The sequence below is a fragment of the Megascapheus bottae genome, unplaced genomic scaffold, assembly GCF_031878675.1.
Source record: "Megascapheus bottae isolate mThoBot1 unplaced genomic scaffold, mThoBot2.hap1 H_1, whole genome shotgun sequence".
Classification (NCBI taxonomy): domain Eukaryota; kingdom Metazoa; phylum Chordata; class Mammalia; order Rodentia; family Geomyidae; genus Megascapheus; species Megascapheus bottae.
Genome location: NW_028327858.1, coordinates 64,210 through 77,762, shown reverse-complemented (window position 1 = coordinate 77,762; position 13,553 = coordinate 64,210). Strand labels below are relative to the sequence as shown.

The 13,553-nt window shown below is 40.1% G+C and overlaps 1 protein-coding gene across 1 annotated transcript in view; it reads right to left on the bottom strand.

Annotated features, from left to right (window-relative positions):
• LOC150038954 (11-beta-hydroxysteroid dehydrogenase 1-like) overlaps positions 1-10,404 on the bottom strand; it is a 32,347-nt gene extending 21,943 nt beyond the window's left edge. Inside the window, exons 1-4 of the mRNA XM_090328115.1 lie at positions 10,237-10,404; positions 9,309-9,439; positions 8,266-8,377; positions 7,956-8,141 (exon numbers count right to left, since the gene is read on the bottom strand). Coding sequence (XP_090184241.1) covers positions 7,956-8,141; positions 8,266-8,377; positions 9,309-9,439; positions 10,237-10,324 — 517 coding nt within the window. The 5' untranslated portion in view covers positions 10,325-10,404. The remainder of the gene's footprint in view (positions 1-7,955; positions 8,142-8,265; positions 8,378-9,308; positions 9,440-10,236) is intronic.
• Between the last annotated feature and the right edge of the window lie 3,149 nt (positions 10,405-13,553).

Genomic DNA, 13,553 nt, shown 5'->3' with positions numbered 1-13,553 from the left:
TCTCCTTGCTTCTCCTTATCCCTCCTAGAGAAACCCATACATGTGAAAACCAATGGAATAAACAACAATAAAACCAGCATGGGGAAATGCCAGAATCAGGAATAGATTAGCCTCATGTCCCTTTGTGCAGTACAAATCTGATGGGGCAAGCAGGATCTGTGAGTCCTATGCCATCCCAACACAAAAGAAAGACCTGGGTGTGTATACTCCATAAGAGGAATCCAGCTAAGTAGGTAGAGGTCAGAAACATGTGCCTAATTCTACAGGGGGTGGGTGCTTTACAGAGCCAGGGGCAAATTTCCCTTACCCTATCAGAATTGGGGAAACATGCTGTTGAGATTTTCTGTAACCTACTTCTTTCCTAGGACTCTTGCCTACATTGAGCCAGTGGATCTGAGTGCACAGGCTCAAGAGGGAATTTCATCTAAAGACAAGTATGCCACACAATTACCCCTGAGAGGCTACTGTTAATCAGTGGACACTTTACTGTCCTAAGCAAAAACCCATGACAGTCTGGAAACAAAATGGTGCCTAATTGGAATGTCTCTGTAATTCAATGTACTGTATTCAAGGGGAAGATGACCACACCATCCAGGACATGGATGTCCCTTGTGTCATTGTTAAGTCTAGCAGTAAAATTCCCCAAAGGTGACTAATGGAGTGGCCAGAGAACATTTACCCTTCCCCACTTCCATAGCAAAAGATGCCGGTGACAAACAGTGCTAGGGAATCCTTATCTATTTTGTACCTGGGGTACTGCCAGGGCACATACACATAGCTCAACCTGAACAGGGCAAAGAGAAGGAGAGGCAGAGTGCTCTCTTCAACTTGCTGGGTTACGGTGTTCAAAGTCCTACGATGTGAACCGAGCTGGGAAGAGCTGATTCATGTTATTGATAGAGTTTGGCTGACTCTTAGCAAAGGAGAAAAACTATTTTTTTCTTTCTTTTCATTAAATAGTGGCCTATTCTACCTGCCTGTTCCTCACTTTAATACTTTTTTGTCCCTTTACCATCTCTGTTATTAGCACCTTTTCCAACAATAACTGAATAATATGCCGACACATTAGTAACTGCCTCTAGCTGTCTCATTCTATTCTCTTACAGTCTATTCCAATCTTCCTTACTCTGAATCTCTTCCCTCACCCTCCTTACTCTTAGTAGCTTAGTTCACGCCTGCAATCCTCTACTCAGGAGGCTGAGTTCTGAGGATCATGGTTTGAAGCTAGCCCAATTAAAAAGTCTGTGAGACTCTTATCGCCAATTAACCACTTGAAAACTGGAAGTAGAGCTGTGGCTCAAAGTGATAGAGCACTGGCCTTGAGCAAAAAATCCCAGGGACAACACCCAGGACCTGAGTTCAAGCCATATGACCGACCAAAAACAAAAACAAAAACCTCCCCAAAAACAAAAGCAAAAAGACATACAGAAGTAAATAAAACAAAAAGTCAGTGTGAAACAGGGAAAAGAATCTTGAAAATAGATGTCTTTTACAAGAAATCAGATTGATGTTCTGGAGTTAAAAAGTTAAATAGAAAGCCTCTTCAGCAGAGTAGATGCTCTGGAAGACATAATTTCAGGACTTGAAGACAGAGTAGACAGAGTAGAAAAAGAACATGCAAAGAAGTTGCAAGAACTCAGGACTCTATTAGGAGAAGGAGAGATAGCTAAATGCATAGCTATCCACAGCGTAATAATGGAAAATTCCCAAAATCTTGAAAAAGAGAAGCCCATCCCTATGTAAGAGGTGTATAGAACACCCAGCAGAACAGATTACAAAAGAGCATTTTCATAACATTATTTTTCAGACACTAAGCACAGGAAATAATGGGAGTAAAGCTCAGAAAATTTCAAGAGAGAAACAATATAAGGGAACACAATAGCAGTATCAAGAACACAGAGAGGATGTGGGGAAAAAGAAACCCTAATATACTGTTGGTGGCACTGTAAACTAGTGCAATTGCCATGAGGTTTCTTAAAAACTAAGAATTGATCTACCATGTGATCCATTAATCCTACTGTTGGGTTATTTATCCAGTGGAATGTCAGGATATAATAAAGACACCTGCTTTTTGCAGCACTATTCGTAATAGCTAAGCTATGAAACATCCCAGATGTCTAAAAACTGACGAATGGATCAAGAAAATGTGGCATAGATAAACAATGGAATATTATTTAGCATGAAACGGATGAAATATCATTTGCAAGAAAATGAATGAAGTGAGGTAAGCCATTCCCAGAAATATAAAGGCCATATGATTCCTCATATGTGGATATTTTTTAAGACATAAAATATATAGGTGGGGATACTTTAGGTGAGAGAACTATGGGGGGTGTTTTTCTAAGAAATAGCTGACATGTCAGCAATGTTCCTGGTCCTAACAATTATCACACGTGGTGATCCATGAAACATTAAAAAACATGTAGCTCCACTATGGCCTATTAGAAGGTACTAAAACAAAATGGTGTGTGTGTGTGTGTGTGTGTGTGTGTGTGTGTGTGTGTGTGTGTATGTAGATATGGGAATATGGAGATACACCTTCTTAGAATAGGGTCTCTGGGACTGTGGGACATGTTTGTTTGTTAAAGGAACGACTAACACGTCAGCAGTGTTCCTGGTCTTAACCATTATCATACGTGGTGATCCATGAGGCATTAAAAGCATGTAGGTCTCCATGGCTTGTGAGAAAGTTTAATTTATAACTCTATTTTTTAAACTGCATGCACAGGACAAGTGGTATTGTTATTCCCTGGTCAAGCTCTGTTTACCTTTCTATCATTAATTGTAATTGTCTGCAAAGCCAACAGCCTAATAAAATCCATGGGAAACCAAGCAGGGTCACTTCTCCAGAAGCAGTTGTGGACAGGAGCTCAATATATGGGTATCTGAGCCATTTCAGTGTACATGTAAGCATGTGTGATAGATTTATAATAAACATACACATTTTATACACAAATATGTATATGCACATATATACTCATATATATAAGTAAATGCATTTATATGTTCTGACAAAGCATGGTATATGGATGTGTGAAATATCATGGTGAAAAATACACATTTTAACAGAGAACAGAGGAGTAGGTGGATACTTGTGGGAAGGGGAAGAATGAGAAGAGATGGAAAGGAAGGTAAATGTAGTCAGCGTACTTAATGTCCATGTGTGAGGATGGAACAAAGAAACTTGTTGACACTGGTTTAGGAAAGGAGAGAGGAGAGGGGAGGATGATTGAGGGAATCAAGATCAAGATGCATTGTAGACACAAACAGACACGTGAAAATGAAGCTTCCTTGTACAGGCAATACGCTGATCCGTCATATCATTTAATCTAATGCTAAAAGCTCAAGGAAGTAAGCATCAACTTAGTCACACATTCGGATACAAGAACATTTATTGTAGTACCTTTTTTTTTTAAAGTGAGAACACTAGAAGCCATCTAAATATTTTTCACTTAGATATCTGTAGCTATGCATCTATATTTTTGGAAGGAATTTCTTCAGCGTGTCAGCACAGTTATATCTATAAGACTATAAATGATTTTTATTTTTCCTTATTTTCTAAATTTTCACTGTGTCTATGCATAACTTTTTTTTTGGTCAGAGGGACATCTTTAAAAGTTGATAGGAGCCTTGCTTTTTTTTGCATCTTACATTTTATTTATGATCTTTTTGTTTTGCTTTGTTTAAGGATTATTTCCCTATGGTAGTTCAGGTTGGCCTTGAACTTGCTATATAGCCCAGAGTGACCTCAAATTAGTAATTTTTGTGTCTTAGCTTTATGAGTGCTTGAATTACAGACATGTTTCACTGTCTCTGGCTATTTATACTCTAATGAAAAATTTACTTAACACTTTCGTTGCTTCTTGCTACCTTTTAAATATGACCTTATTATGTGTCATACTTTTGCTAGAAAACTAAGTTGTAAACATACAATGTGTGTATTCATCTAATTTGGGCATATTAATGTACTTCATCCCTTAAGACTTATTTTTTATTTACATATTTCCAAATGAGATATACTTATCACAAGCATTAGACATGTTAGTGAGTAAATTTAAAGATACAAAGGATGGCATAAGCTTGGAATTTTATCCCAGAAGTGCACTTGAAGGAAACCCATGTTTTAACAAGTAAGTACCTTTACAATTAAAGCTCCACTCAGTATCTTAAGGGATGATCTTGGGATAATGGTCATGAGTATCTATCTAGTTTTCTCTACCTGATCTAAATTGTAACTATATTTATTAGAGAGTCTCTTCATCTGTTTTCACTTATCCCCTTCCTCTGGGGGAGGCAGAAACAACACAAAATTCTTTAAAAAAAATCCAGCAGGTTTTGTCTAAATCCCTCAGTTTGGGCCCAAATATAATCTCTTCCTTTTGAACAGCAAGATCTCCTGGGATTTATATGTTCTTGATGTTAATTCTCACCCTTTTTTCTTTACATTTCTCTAAGTCCTGTAGCTGTGTACCTCTGTCCACATGTGTCTCACATTGCATGCTTTTCCATCCACCCACCGGCAGCCCAAACCCCTGGCCATTTCCACATGTCCAGACGCTTCACTCATCTCGGAAATAGTGCCCTTGAAAATTATTTCCAGGCTAATGTGGATTTAAGGGCAAAATGACACTTTTTCTTAGAACAATAGAACAGTTTCAACGAGGGATAAATTACTGCTTTCCACTCTAGTTCCAAGATCCTTTCACAGCCTAGATTTCAGGCCCTTCACCACCACCCACCATGTCCCCAAGGCCCACCCATACAACCATACATACAAGTTGACAAGCCAACTTGTACTTTTTCAGGAAAGAGTAGGTGCCAGAGCTGAAGTTTGGGACAAGATTAACATCTGTGAATTCTTGTCTTTATAACAACGTTATAGATATTCTAAATCCTGTTAGTTGATATGTACAGTTGAGAAACCTGTTTTTCCTCACTCCTCCTCTAACCCCATAATACTGAATTCTCCGAATTGCTTTAGACCACACAGGCAGCTCTCAACTGATAAATAGATTAGCTCAATAATTCACTTCATTCCTTGGTGGCATTGTTTTAATGAGATGTTTCCTCTGGTTAATCAATTCAAAATACTGCGTAATTAAATACTACATTGTTAAAATAGTATGTAACAATGCTGAAAATGAGTAAATCAGAAAAGGCAGGCATTGAGATTGGTTTGGAAAGAAGGGAGGAGGGATAAAAGAATGATGAATGTGGTGAGTCTGATCACGGGTTGTTGCATGCGTATGTGGATATATCAAAATGAAACCTTGTACAACTAATTGATGGGAATAAAATATGGAAAAGAGGAAAAAGAATGCACCTGAATAGGACAAAAGTTACATAGATATTGTTATGTGCATAGGCACACATGTATTTTTGAAAATTGATCTATTTTGAAGATTTATTGGGAGAATGAAGTAATAGAATAAGACACTTGTGGTGCTTCCAAAGAGGTCTGCGTATTTAGAGGTTATTGACAAGGTTTGACACTCTTTATGCTGATTTTGAAGAGTTCAGAAACCTCGTCTTAGGCTGTAGGCATTGCTCAAGTGGTAGAGCACCTTCCTAGCAAACACGAGGCCCTGCATTCTAACTCTAATACTGGCAAACAAAACAAAACAAAGAACTTAAAAAGAAACCCAGTCCTTTATTTTGCCCAATTTTGCTTTGAAATGTACCTTTCATTTTCCTTAATACAAAAAAAACCCCCTAGCTCTGCATTCACATTTGCCTAGCATTTTATTGTTGTTGTTATTATTATTACTGTTATTAGTAGAGTTAGGGTAACAGTTGAAGCCTAAAGTGTGAAACAGAGAGGAAGTAGGTTTTCTTTTCTTTTCTTTTCTTTCTTTCTTTTCTTTTTTTTTTTTTTTTGCCAGTCCTGGGGCTTGAACTCAGGGCCTGGGCACTATCCCTGAGCTTCTTTTGCTCATGGTTAGCACTCTACTACTTGAGCCACAGCACCACTTCTGGCCTTTTCTGTTTATGTGATGCTGAGGAATCGAACCCAGGGCTTCTTACATGCTAGGCAAGCACTCTACCACTAAGCCACATTCCCATCCATTATCAAATTTCTATTACGCATTTGGGCTTCTACAAGAAGTTTTAATATTTCCAAGCACATGTAGATTGAGTATGGTATAAAAGTTAAACTCTCCAACAGTAAGGGAAACATCCACATGTATTCTTTCTTTATCAACGGAAATCATGAAAGCCATTTAGGCCACAACTGTCAGGGCTTTGGCCAATGTCCTGGATGGATTGGGGATGTGCCCACCACCCTCCCACTCAGTATGCATCTGGAAGCTCTGCCTTCCTTTCAGTGCAGAGAGTCTGTGGCTGGGGAGGGGTGAGGTGTCTGTATTGGCTGGGAAGCACCGGGATGCATATCAATCACTCTGTTTGGCGGGTAGCAGAAACACACTCCCTCTTTATGGAGTCACTGTGCTGGGCCTCACTGAGCCAGAAAGGGGAACTCTCTACCACATGGACGGTGTTATTTCAGTATGAACTGGTGTCTGTGAAGTACTTCACTGTTTGCAGAGTCTTTTAGGTCATTCATTTTTACATTGCTAGGAACTACATTTAGCTAGCAGATTCTGATGGGCTGTTGGGATCTTCGAACAGTATCTTTCTGATTCATCAACAAAGACATGTAGAAGAACTTCCGTCCTGGCTACATAATGAAATAGGCCAACCTATCTCTCAAGCTAGAAACTCCTTGACCTTTTTTTTTAAAAAAAAAAACAAACAAAAAAAAAACTGGTGATGGATGTGGTGCTGTGGCTCAAGGAGTAGGACAGTAGCTTTTAGCTGAAAAGCCCAGGCTCAGAATTCAAGTCCCATAACTGACCAAAACAAAACAAAAACATAAACAAAAACAAAAAACTGGTGATATTTTCTGATGTTACTACTATCTGTTCTATCAGGAACATTACCCCACAGAGATCTCTTCATGGATATTTCTTTCTGCCCTACTCAGTTGAATATTTAAATTGGAGTACAAGTAGAGAGTGCCCCCATTTAATTCTTTTTATTTATTTATTTTTAATGGTTAGGGACTGTTATTCAGGACTTCATGCATGCTAACCAAGTTCCTTCAAGCCTCATTCCTGAGCCCAATCTTTGTTTTTTTCTTTCATTATGGTCTTTGCAATAGCAAAATTCATTTCATTTTATCCTAGCTAAGCCAGGTATTATATGTTGTCAAAGCATTTCAATTCTAATTTCTATTTTTGAATCCATTAACTTCACCAACATAGGGCTCTTAAATGACGAAGAAAGCAAAGCCTTGCTTATTCCTTGTAACTAAATCTCCATTTGGAAGACCAGGAGAGGCAGTAACTCCAGCAGCCTCTTCAGGTTCATTATCTGTTGATCACAAACCAGGTTTCCCCAGGGTGCCCTGAATGTTTGCTTTCTCTGTCATTTTTAGGGATTTTATAGCTCACTTACTTCCTTCTTTCTCTTCTTCCTCTCCCATCTCCCTTTCCCTCTCCCTTCTCCCTCTCCTCTTCCTCTTCCTTCTCTTCCTCTTCCTCCTCTTTCTCTTCCTCCTCCTCCTTCTCCTCTTCCTCCTCCTCCTCTCCCTCCTTCTCTCTCTCCATCTTCCTCTCCCCCCACCCCTCCTCTTGGATTCACTAATTCTTACAAGTGTCTCTTTTAGTTCCTACTGTGTTAACATACCCAGGTTCTTTCTTAGTATATCTGTCTCTCTGTACATATCTGCTAATCATCTTTTGCCTAGTATCATTGTGAGCATTTCACCTTCCAAGTTTATATAGTATTATCAGAATTCATAACAGCAATCTTATTTTTCCTTTCACTGCTTTAGCTTCATTATGTTTACTGTTTTCATTCAAATTCTCTTAATGCCAAGCAATAGAAATTTATGTTCACCACACCTTTTTTTTTTTCCTCCTGCCTTCCACAGGGATCCCTGCCCCACTTACCAGCTATTGAAGAGACGACAGCAATACTTCCATTGCTCTGCTTCAGCATAGGCAAGGCAGTTACAGTCAGGACCACGTAACTAAAAAAGTTGACTTCCATATTTTTTCGCACTTGGTAGATGTCATTATGAAAAAAAGTTAATGAAGAATTGGTGATGTGGTTGAGAATGAGCATGTCTAGTCCTCCTGCAAGAGATGGCTATGTTAAGAGAAAGCATCTGGGGTTGGTACCTTCCCTTCCCTGCCCAAATGCTTTGTGGGAACTTTGAAAGGTGAAGTGCAGAGCAGGAAGGAGGAGAAATAGCCTTACCCAGGAGTTTTCCTGCTTCAGTAACAAATTGTTCTGCAAATGCCATGTCTTCCATGGAGCCAGCAATGTAGTGTGCAGAGGCGGCTCCCAGCTCCAGACAGTGGGATACCACCTGCAGAGACACAGCAGAAATAGCATCTGGCTTGCTTTGTAGACTTCTGTACGCAGTTTCAAGTAAAGGGGGCTCAGCTGAGAGTTTGCTTGCAGCTCTGTTTGGATAAGAAATGAGTGTGTGTGAGTGTGTGTGTGTGTGTGTGTGTGTGTGTGTGTGTGTGCATGCTGGTACAGGCTGGTGCTTTACCACGAGTCACATCTCTACTTTCAGCTTATTGGTAGTTAATTGGAGATAAGTGTCACACAGACTTCCCTGTCTGGGCTGGCTTTGAACTGCAATCCTAGAATCTCATCCTCCTAAGCAGCTAGGATTACAGGTGTGAGCCTCTGGCACCCAGCTGTTAGTCTGTGTGGATTTCCAATCTTACTTTTGTTGTCATTGCCTTCTGTTGGAAATATTTTTTGAAACAAAATGGGGTTTAAACACATAAATCATCTCTGTGTTGGGATTTTAAGCCCATGTCCACGATATACATGCATTATGGGTGTAGGTACTTTTTACTCTGCCTGTAGGACTTTGGACTTGTGAATGTCTGAGAGGCCAGAGAGTCTAAATGGGCATGAAGACATGTATTCAAGAGAAGGTACTGGAATGTCAGTAGCTGAACATAGGTCTCTATGACTCCATGGCTAATTATTGGTGAGTAGGTATGAAGCTGGATGCATGTACAGCATGTGCACACACACACACACACACACAGAGTGGAGAGGTATAGGGATGAATATTTCTGTATTCCTCAGAATATGTGAACCTGGTTATGAAAGTATGTAATTGACAGGAAGAGAGAGGGAGGGAGGGAGGGAGGGAGGGAGGGAGGGAGAGAGAGAGAGAGAGAGAGAGAGAGAGAGAGAGAGAGAGAGAGAGAGAGAGACTAGTTCTGTGTCTATGTAGGTATATATGAGAACATAAATGGGCAAAGAATCTTCACCTTTTCTAGAGTTTCTTTTGACCTTGCAGTCACCACCAGGTGGGCTCCCATCTTTGCCAGATGATAAGCCATTTCTCTTCCAATCCCTTTGCTGGCTCCTGTCACAATCACCTTCTTTCCTTGGAGCATCTCTGGAATAGCAGACAAGGAGGTGAGAACCATCCTTGAAGTGGCGGCACCATCTCTTCTCCCTCTCAGGAGATGAGCGGCCTCCTTCTGCTTTTCATCTCTAAAGGTTATGAACCCAGGCCACTTTGTTTTAAACTGTAAATCACTGAAAAAGCAGTTCAAGTCATTCATGAACATGTGGTGAAGTGGGGTTTTGGCCTGATTAGTAAAAAAACAAGTCTTCCTACTGTCATTTCTCAAAATGTCCATGTGCAGAGATCATAAGAATAAGGTCAGAGAAGTTATGGTTCAGCTAAAATGCTGGCATTCCAGAAAATTCGAAACTCATCTAATTTTATACAAATGAAAGGGAAATTTCAAAAAGCAATCAAAAGACACTTGTTTATAAGGAGCCCAAAGGTTTTCTCTCACTTCACTTAGTCATCAACTTCAGGGTCCGCTCTTCTTTAACCTGCCAGTTACCAGCCTCTCCAGTAAACCTAGCTCTTTGGCTGATTGTGAATTTGAGTATTACCTTCCTTTTTGCCAATTGAAAATGGATTTCTATTAGGGATGCCAAGTAAAGCATAGCCTATTTGGCAAGATTTGGGCAATATGATTGCCTCTCCTCACACTTCTCCTGTCCACAAGTTGTGGACAGCTTGGAGAACACAGATACATATCTTCTCACCTTAACCCCCTTCTTTTGCTTATTTTATTGGCAACTAGGGATCATGAACACATCTTGATCCTTAGGAACACTCTAGCAACCCTGTGTTATCTAACGTATTCCTCCAAAATTAGACATACTGGTACTTACCTGGTCTGAATTCTTCATTTTCAGAATAGTAGTAGAAGGCCAAGAAGAGCACCAGAATGGAGAGCACATATTTGTTCATAAAAGCCATCAGTCAGGGAACTGGCCCAAGGAGTCCTGTAGGACACACAGAGAGAACCTACTGAGCTCCCTACAACCTCCTAGCAGGCAGCAGCCTCTGAATTGTGACATCAGGGACGGGGGAGGCTGGAGTTGTCTCAAGGCAGTGCTAGCCAATTTCCCTGTCAGAGCAGCGATTGGCTTTGGGTGGGATCCCATTCGTCCCTGGCAGCCTGCGTGGTGTATTTCATAATGGACAATGTTTACTCCATTTCATTGAGCAAGAGGAGACTTCCAGATGGCCAAGCTCATGACTGTACAGGACTGGATTCCTGAGCATCCCCCATCTCCTTCTTGACACCATTTACACCAGAGGTCAATGGCTGTTCAAAAGGGGTTTTTCAAAGGGAGAGAGGGAAAGACAGAAAGGAGAGAAAGGGAGAGAGAGAGAGAGAGAAAGGAGAGAGAGAGAGAGAGACAGAGACAGAGAGACAGAGAGAGAGACACACAGAGAGAGAGAGAGAGAGAGAGAGAGAGAGAAAGTGAGCGAGTGAGCATGTAGTTTTTTTGTTGTTTGTTTTTTTGGAGAAATGTAATAGCAAAGAGAACCAAATTCAAGCCAAATCTCACTCTCAGCCCCACCCCCCAGTCAGAAGCAATTAAAAATAACAGCACAAAACAGCAAAATAAATTCAAGGGGGAAAAAAAGAAGTACACATCTTGGGAGATAAAAATAAATAAAAGTAAACAAGCCCTATAAGCCTCATACTCCAGTTCAATGGCAAAGTATTACAACATCAAAGGGAAATTGCAATCCAGCCAGAACCCAGATGGCGGGAAAGCCAAGACCAGTTCAAGCTTCTCAGGCAAGTGAATGCAATGTAACAAGGAAGTAATGAGTGGGGGAAAAAAAAGTGCTAAATGCTATAGCGGAACAAAAAACATGGAAAAGATGCTAGGATGAAGAGAGCCTGGGCAGAAGGAAAAACTAATAGTGTGGGATGAATTCCTGTGACTTAGGTAATAATAGATTTAGTAATGATAAGAGGGACAGGAGGAAGAACTGCTTAGCAACTTATTATTACAGACAATATAGAAATGACCACCTCAGTATATCTATATTAAGATTTCTTTAGGGTATACTCTTAGGAGAGAAGACAAAGACTCAATACCTATATGCATCTGGTCATCTAAAATAATATTTATTGAAATGAAAAAATTTCTTTAATATATAATCACCAAAGAACTTAAGACATTCCACTGTTCAATTGTTCAACTTAAAACCAACTAGCCCAGTCATGAAAATTACACTGTCATAAAGCAAATCTTTCTGCAAATTCTGCAGAAAGGTACTCATAATAGAGTACGGAAAAAAGGAACATCAGAAGCATGACAATAAGAATGAGTACAAGTTCTTTGGAGGAGTGATGAGGTTGGGGACAGAGGGAGAGCTGGAATTTACACAAAGCTAAGAGAAATTGAGTTATGATCCTAAATTCAGTATCTGGAAACGTTCAGTGAATTTTTAATTCAGCGACAGAGAAAATAATTTAAGACCCAGAGGAGATGAAACAATTTGTCAACAAGGGCTCCCAGCTGGGGGGTTCACTTCCACAAAACAAGGATGATTTGAGAACAGTGGGAGCTAGTTAGAACTCAAGGTTTGAGGGGGCCAGAAACAGGAAAAAGATCAAAGCCAAGTGAAAATGAGGTTACCTACTACTATCTGAACTGCCAGATATATTTGCATAATTTCATAAAAGACTTTATGCTACCAAGCCACATTACAAACCAGACTTCATTTTCATCCTTACAGGAAGAAAGTATTAGGTCTATTTTCTTACTCCTACACAATTAATAGTGAAATTATAGGTAATGATTTGGAGTTTTGTTTTAAAATACCATGATACTAAAATAACAAAAAAACATGGGCAGAATAGGGAAGTGAATTGTCTACCAAGAAGATAAACAAAGAGCCTCCCAAGCTTAATCGTGCGTGCATGCTTCATGTGTTGATATTAATCCATTAGAAATTGAGACTTAGTATTTTTAAAATTCAATAATACATAAGCATACCTTCCATTAGCAGTCAAGGCAATGACATTATCACACATCCTGAAGCCTCTGGAAAAGTTAAATAATGTCTTAGTATGATTATGGAAATAGTTTGACCTTTCAAACTCCCAAAAGGGTCCTAGGGACCATACTTGATGCAATAAACCCAGAATTCACTGCATGGCTGGTTCTCTCATTAGCTTAGGTTATTCCTTTTTCATCTCGGCCTCTCTGCATTGCCCCCAGACTTGTTCTAGAATAGGCACTCAGTAAACTTTTGCTGTTTTAATTTCGTTTTTGAGATTCTGTGGCAATAAGAAAATCTCTGCCTTTCTGGTGTCTGATTTAATCCAGAGAAATCACTAGGATTCAGCCCTCTGATCAGAAGAGATCAAACTCATCCCCTAAGTGCTCTTCCCAAAGTGTCCGCATTTGTTTTGAGCCATATATTCCCTATTTGGCAATTTCTCTCTCTCTCTCTCTCTCTCTCTCTCTCTCTCTCTCTCTCTCTCTCTCTCTCTGTGTCTACTGGGGCTTGAATTCAGGGCTTTAAACTGTTGCTGAACTTCTTCTTTCAAGGCTGGCTTTGTACCACTTGAGCCACACTCCCATTTCTGACTTTTTCCTGGAGATTTTTCTTCCCCAGGTTGGCTTCAAGCCATGATCACCAGATCTCAGTCTTTTATTCGCCAGGATTACATGTATGCACCACCTGACTCCGGATTCCAGCAAATTCTTTTTCTTGTTAGAGCAAAGAAATGCTAGGTGGGCTTGTTGTAGACTGCACTTCCTGTTGTTCCTCTTTGGTCACGCAATGGTCACCTACATTCTAGAGCGAACTCTTTTGCACACAGCCTAATAGTTTGTGACTATCCAGAGAAAGTGGGTATGTCCAGCAGCAGGTGCATATCAGTGCTCTGCCAGGAACTCTCATTTAATCCTTCTCATCAGAATAAATAAAACCAAATAGCAAAGCGAGAAGCACATGCGTCATGAAGGAGCCAAGGGTCTGTGAAGGACGGGCCAGATTTGGAAGGACAGATAGGAGATGGCAAAAAAAAGTAAGGGGGCCCAGTGTGTGTGTGTGTGTGTGTGTGTGTGTGTGTGTGTGTGTGATTTCCATACATTCGACATTAAATGTAGACCAGGAAAAGAACACCTGTCATTCCCAAGGCAGCTACTGTAGTATTTTTCATGACTGTTCA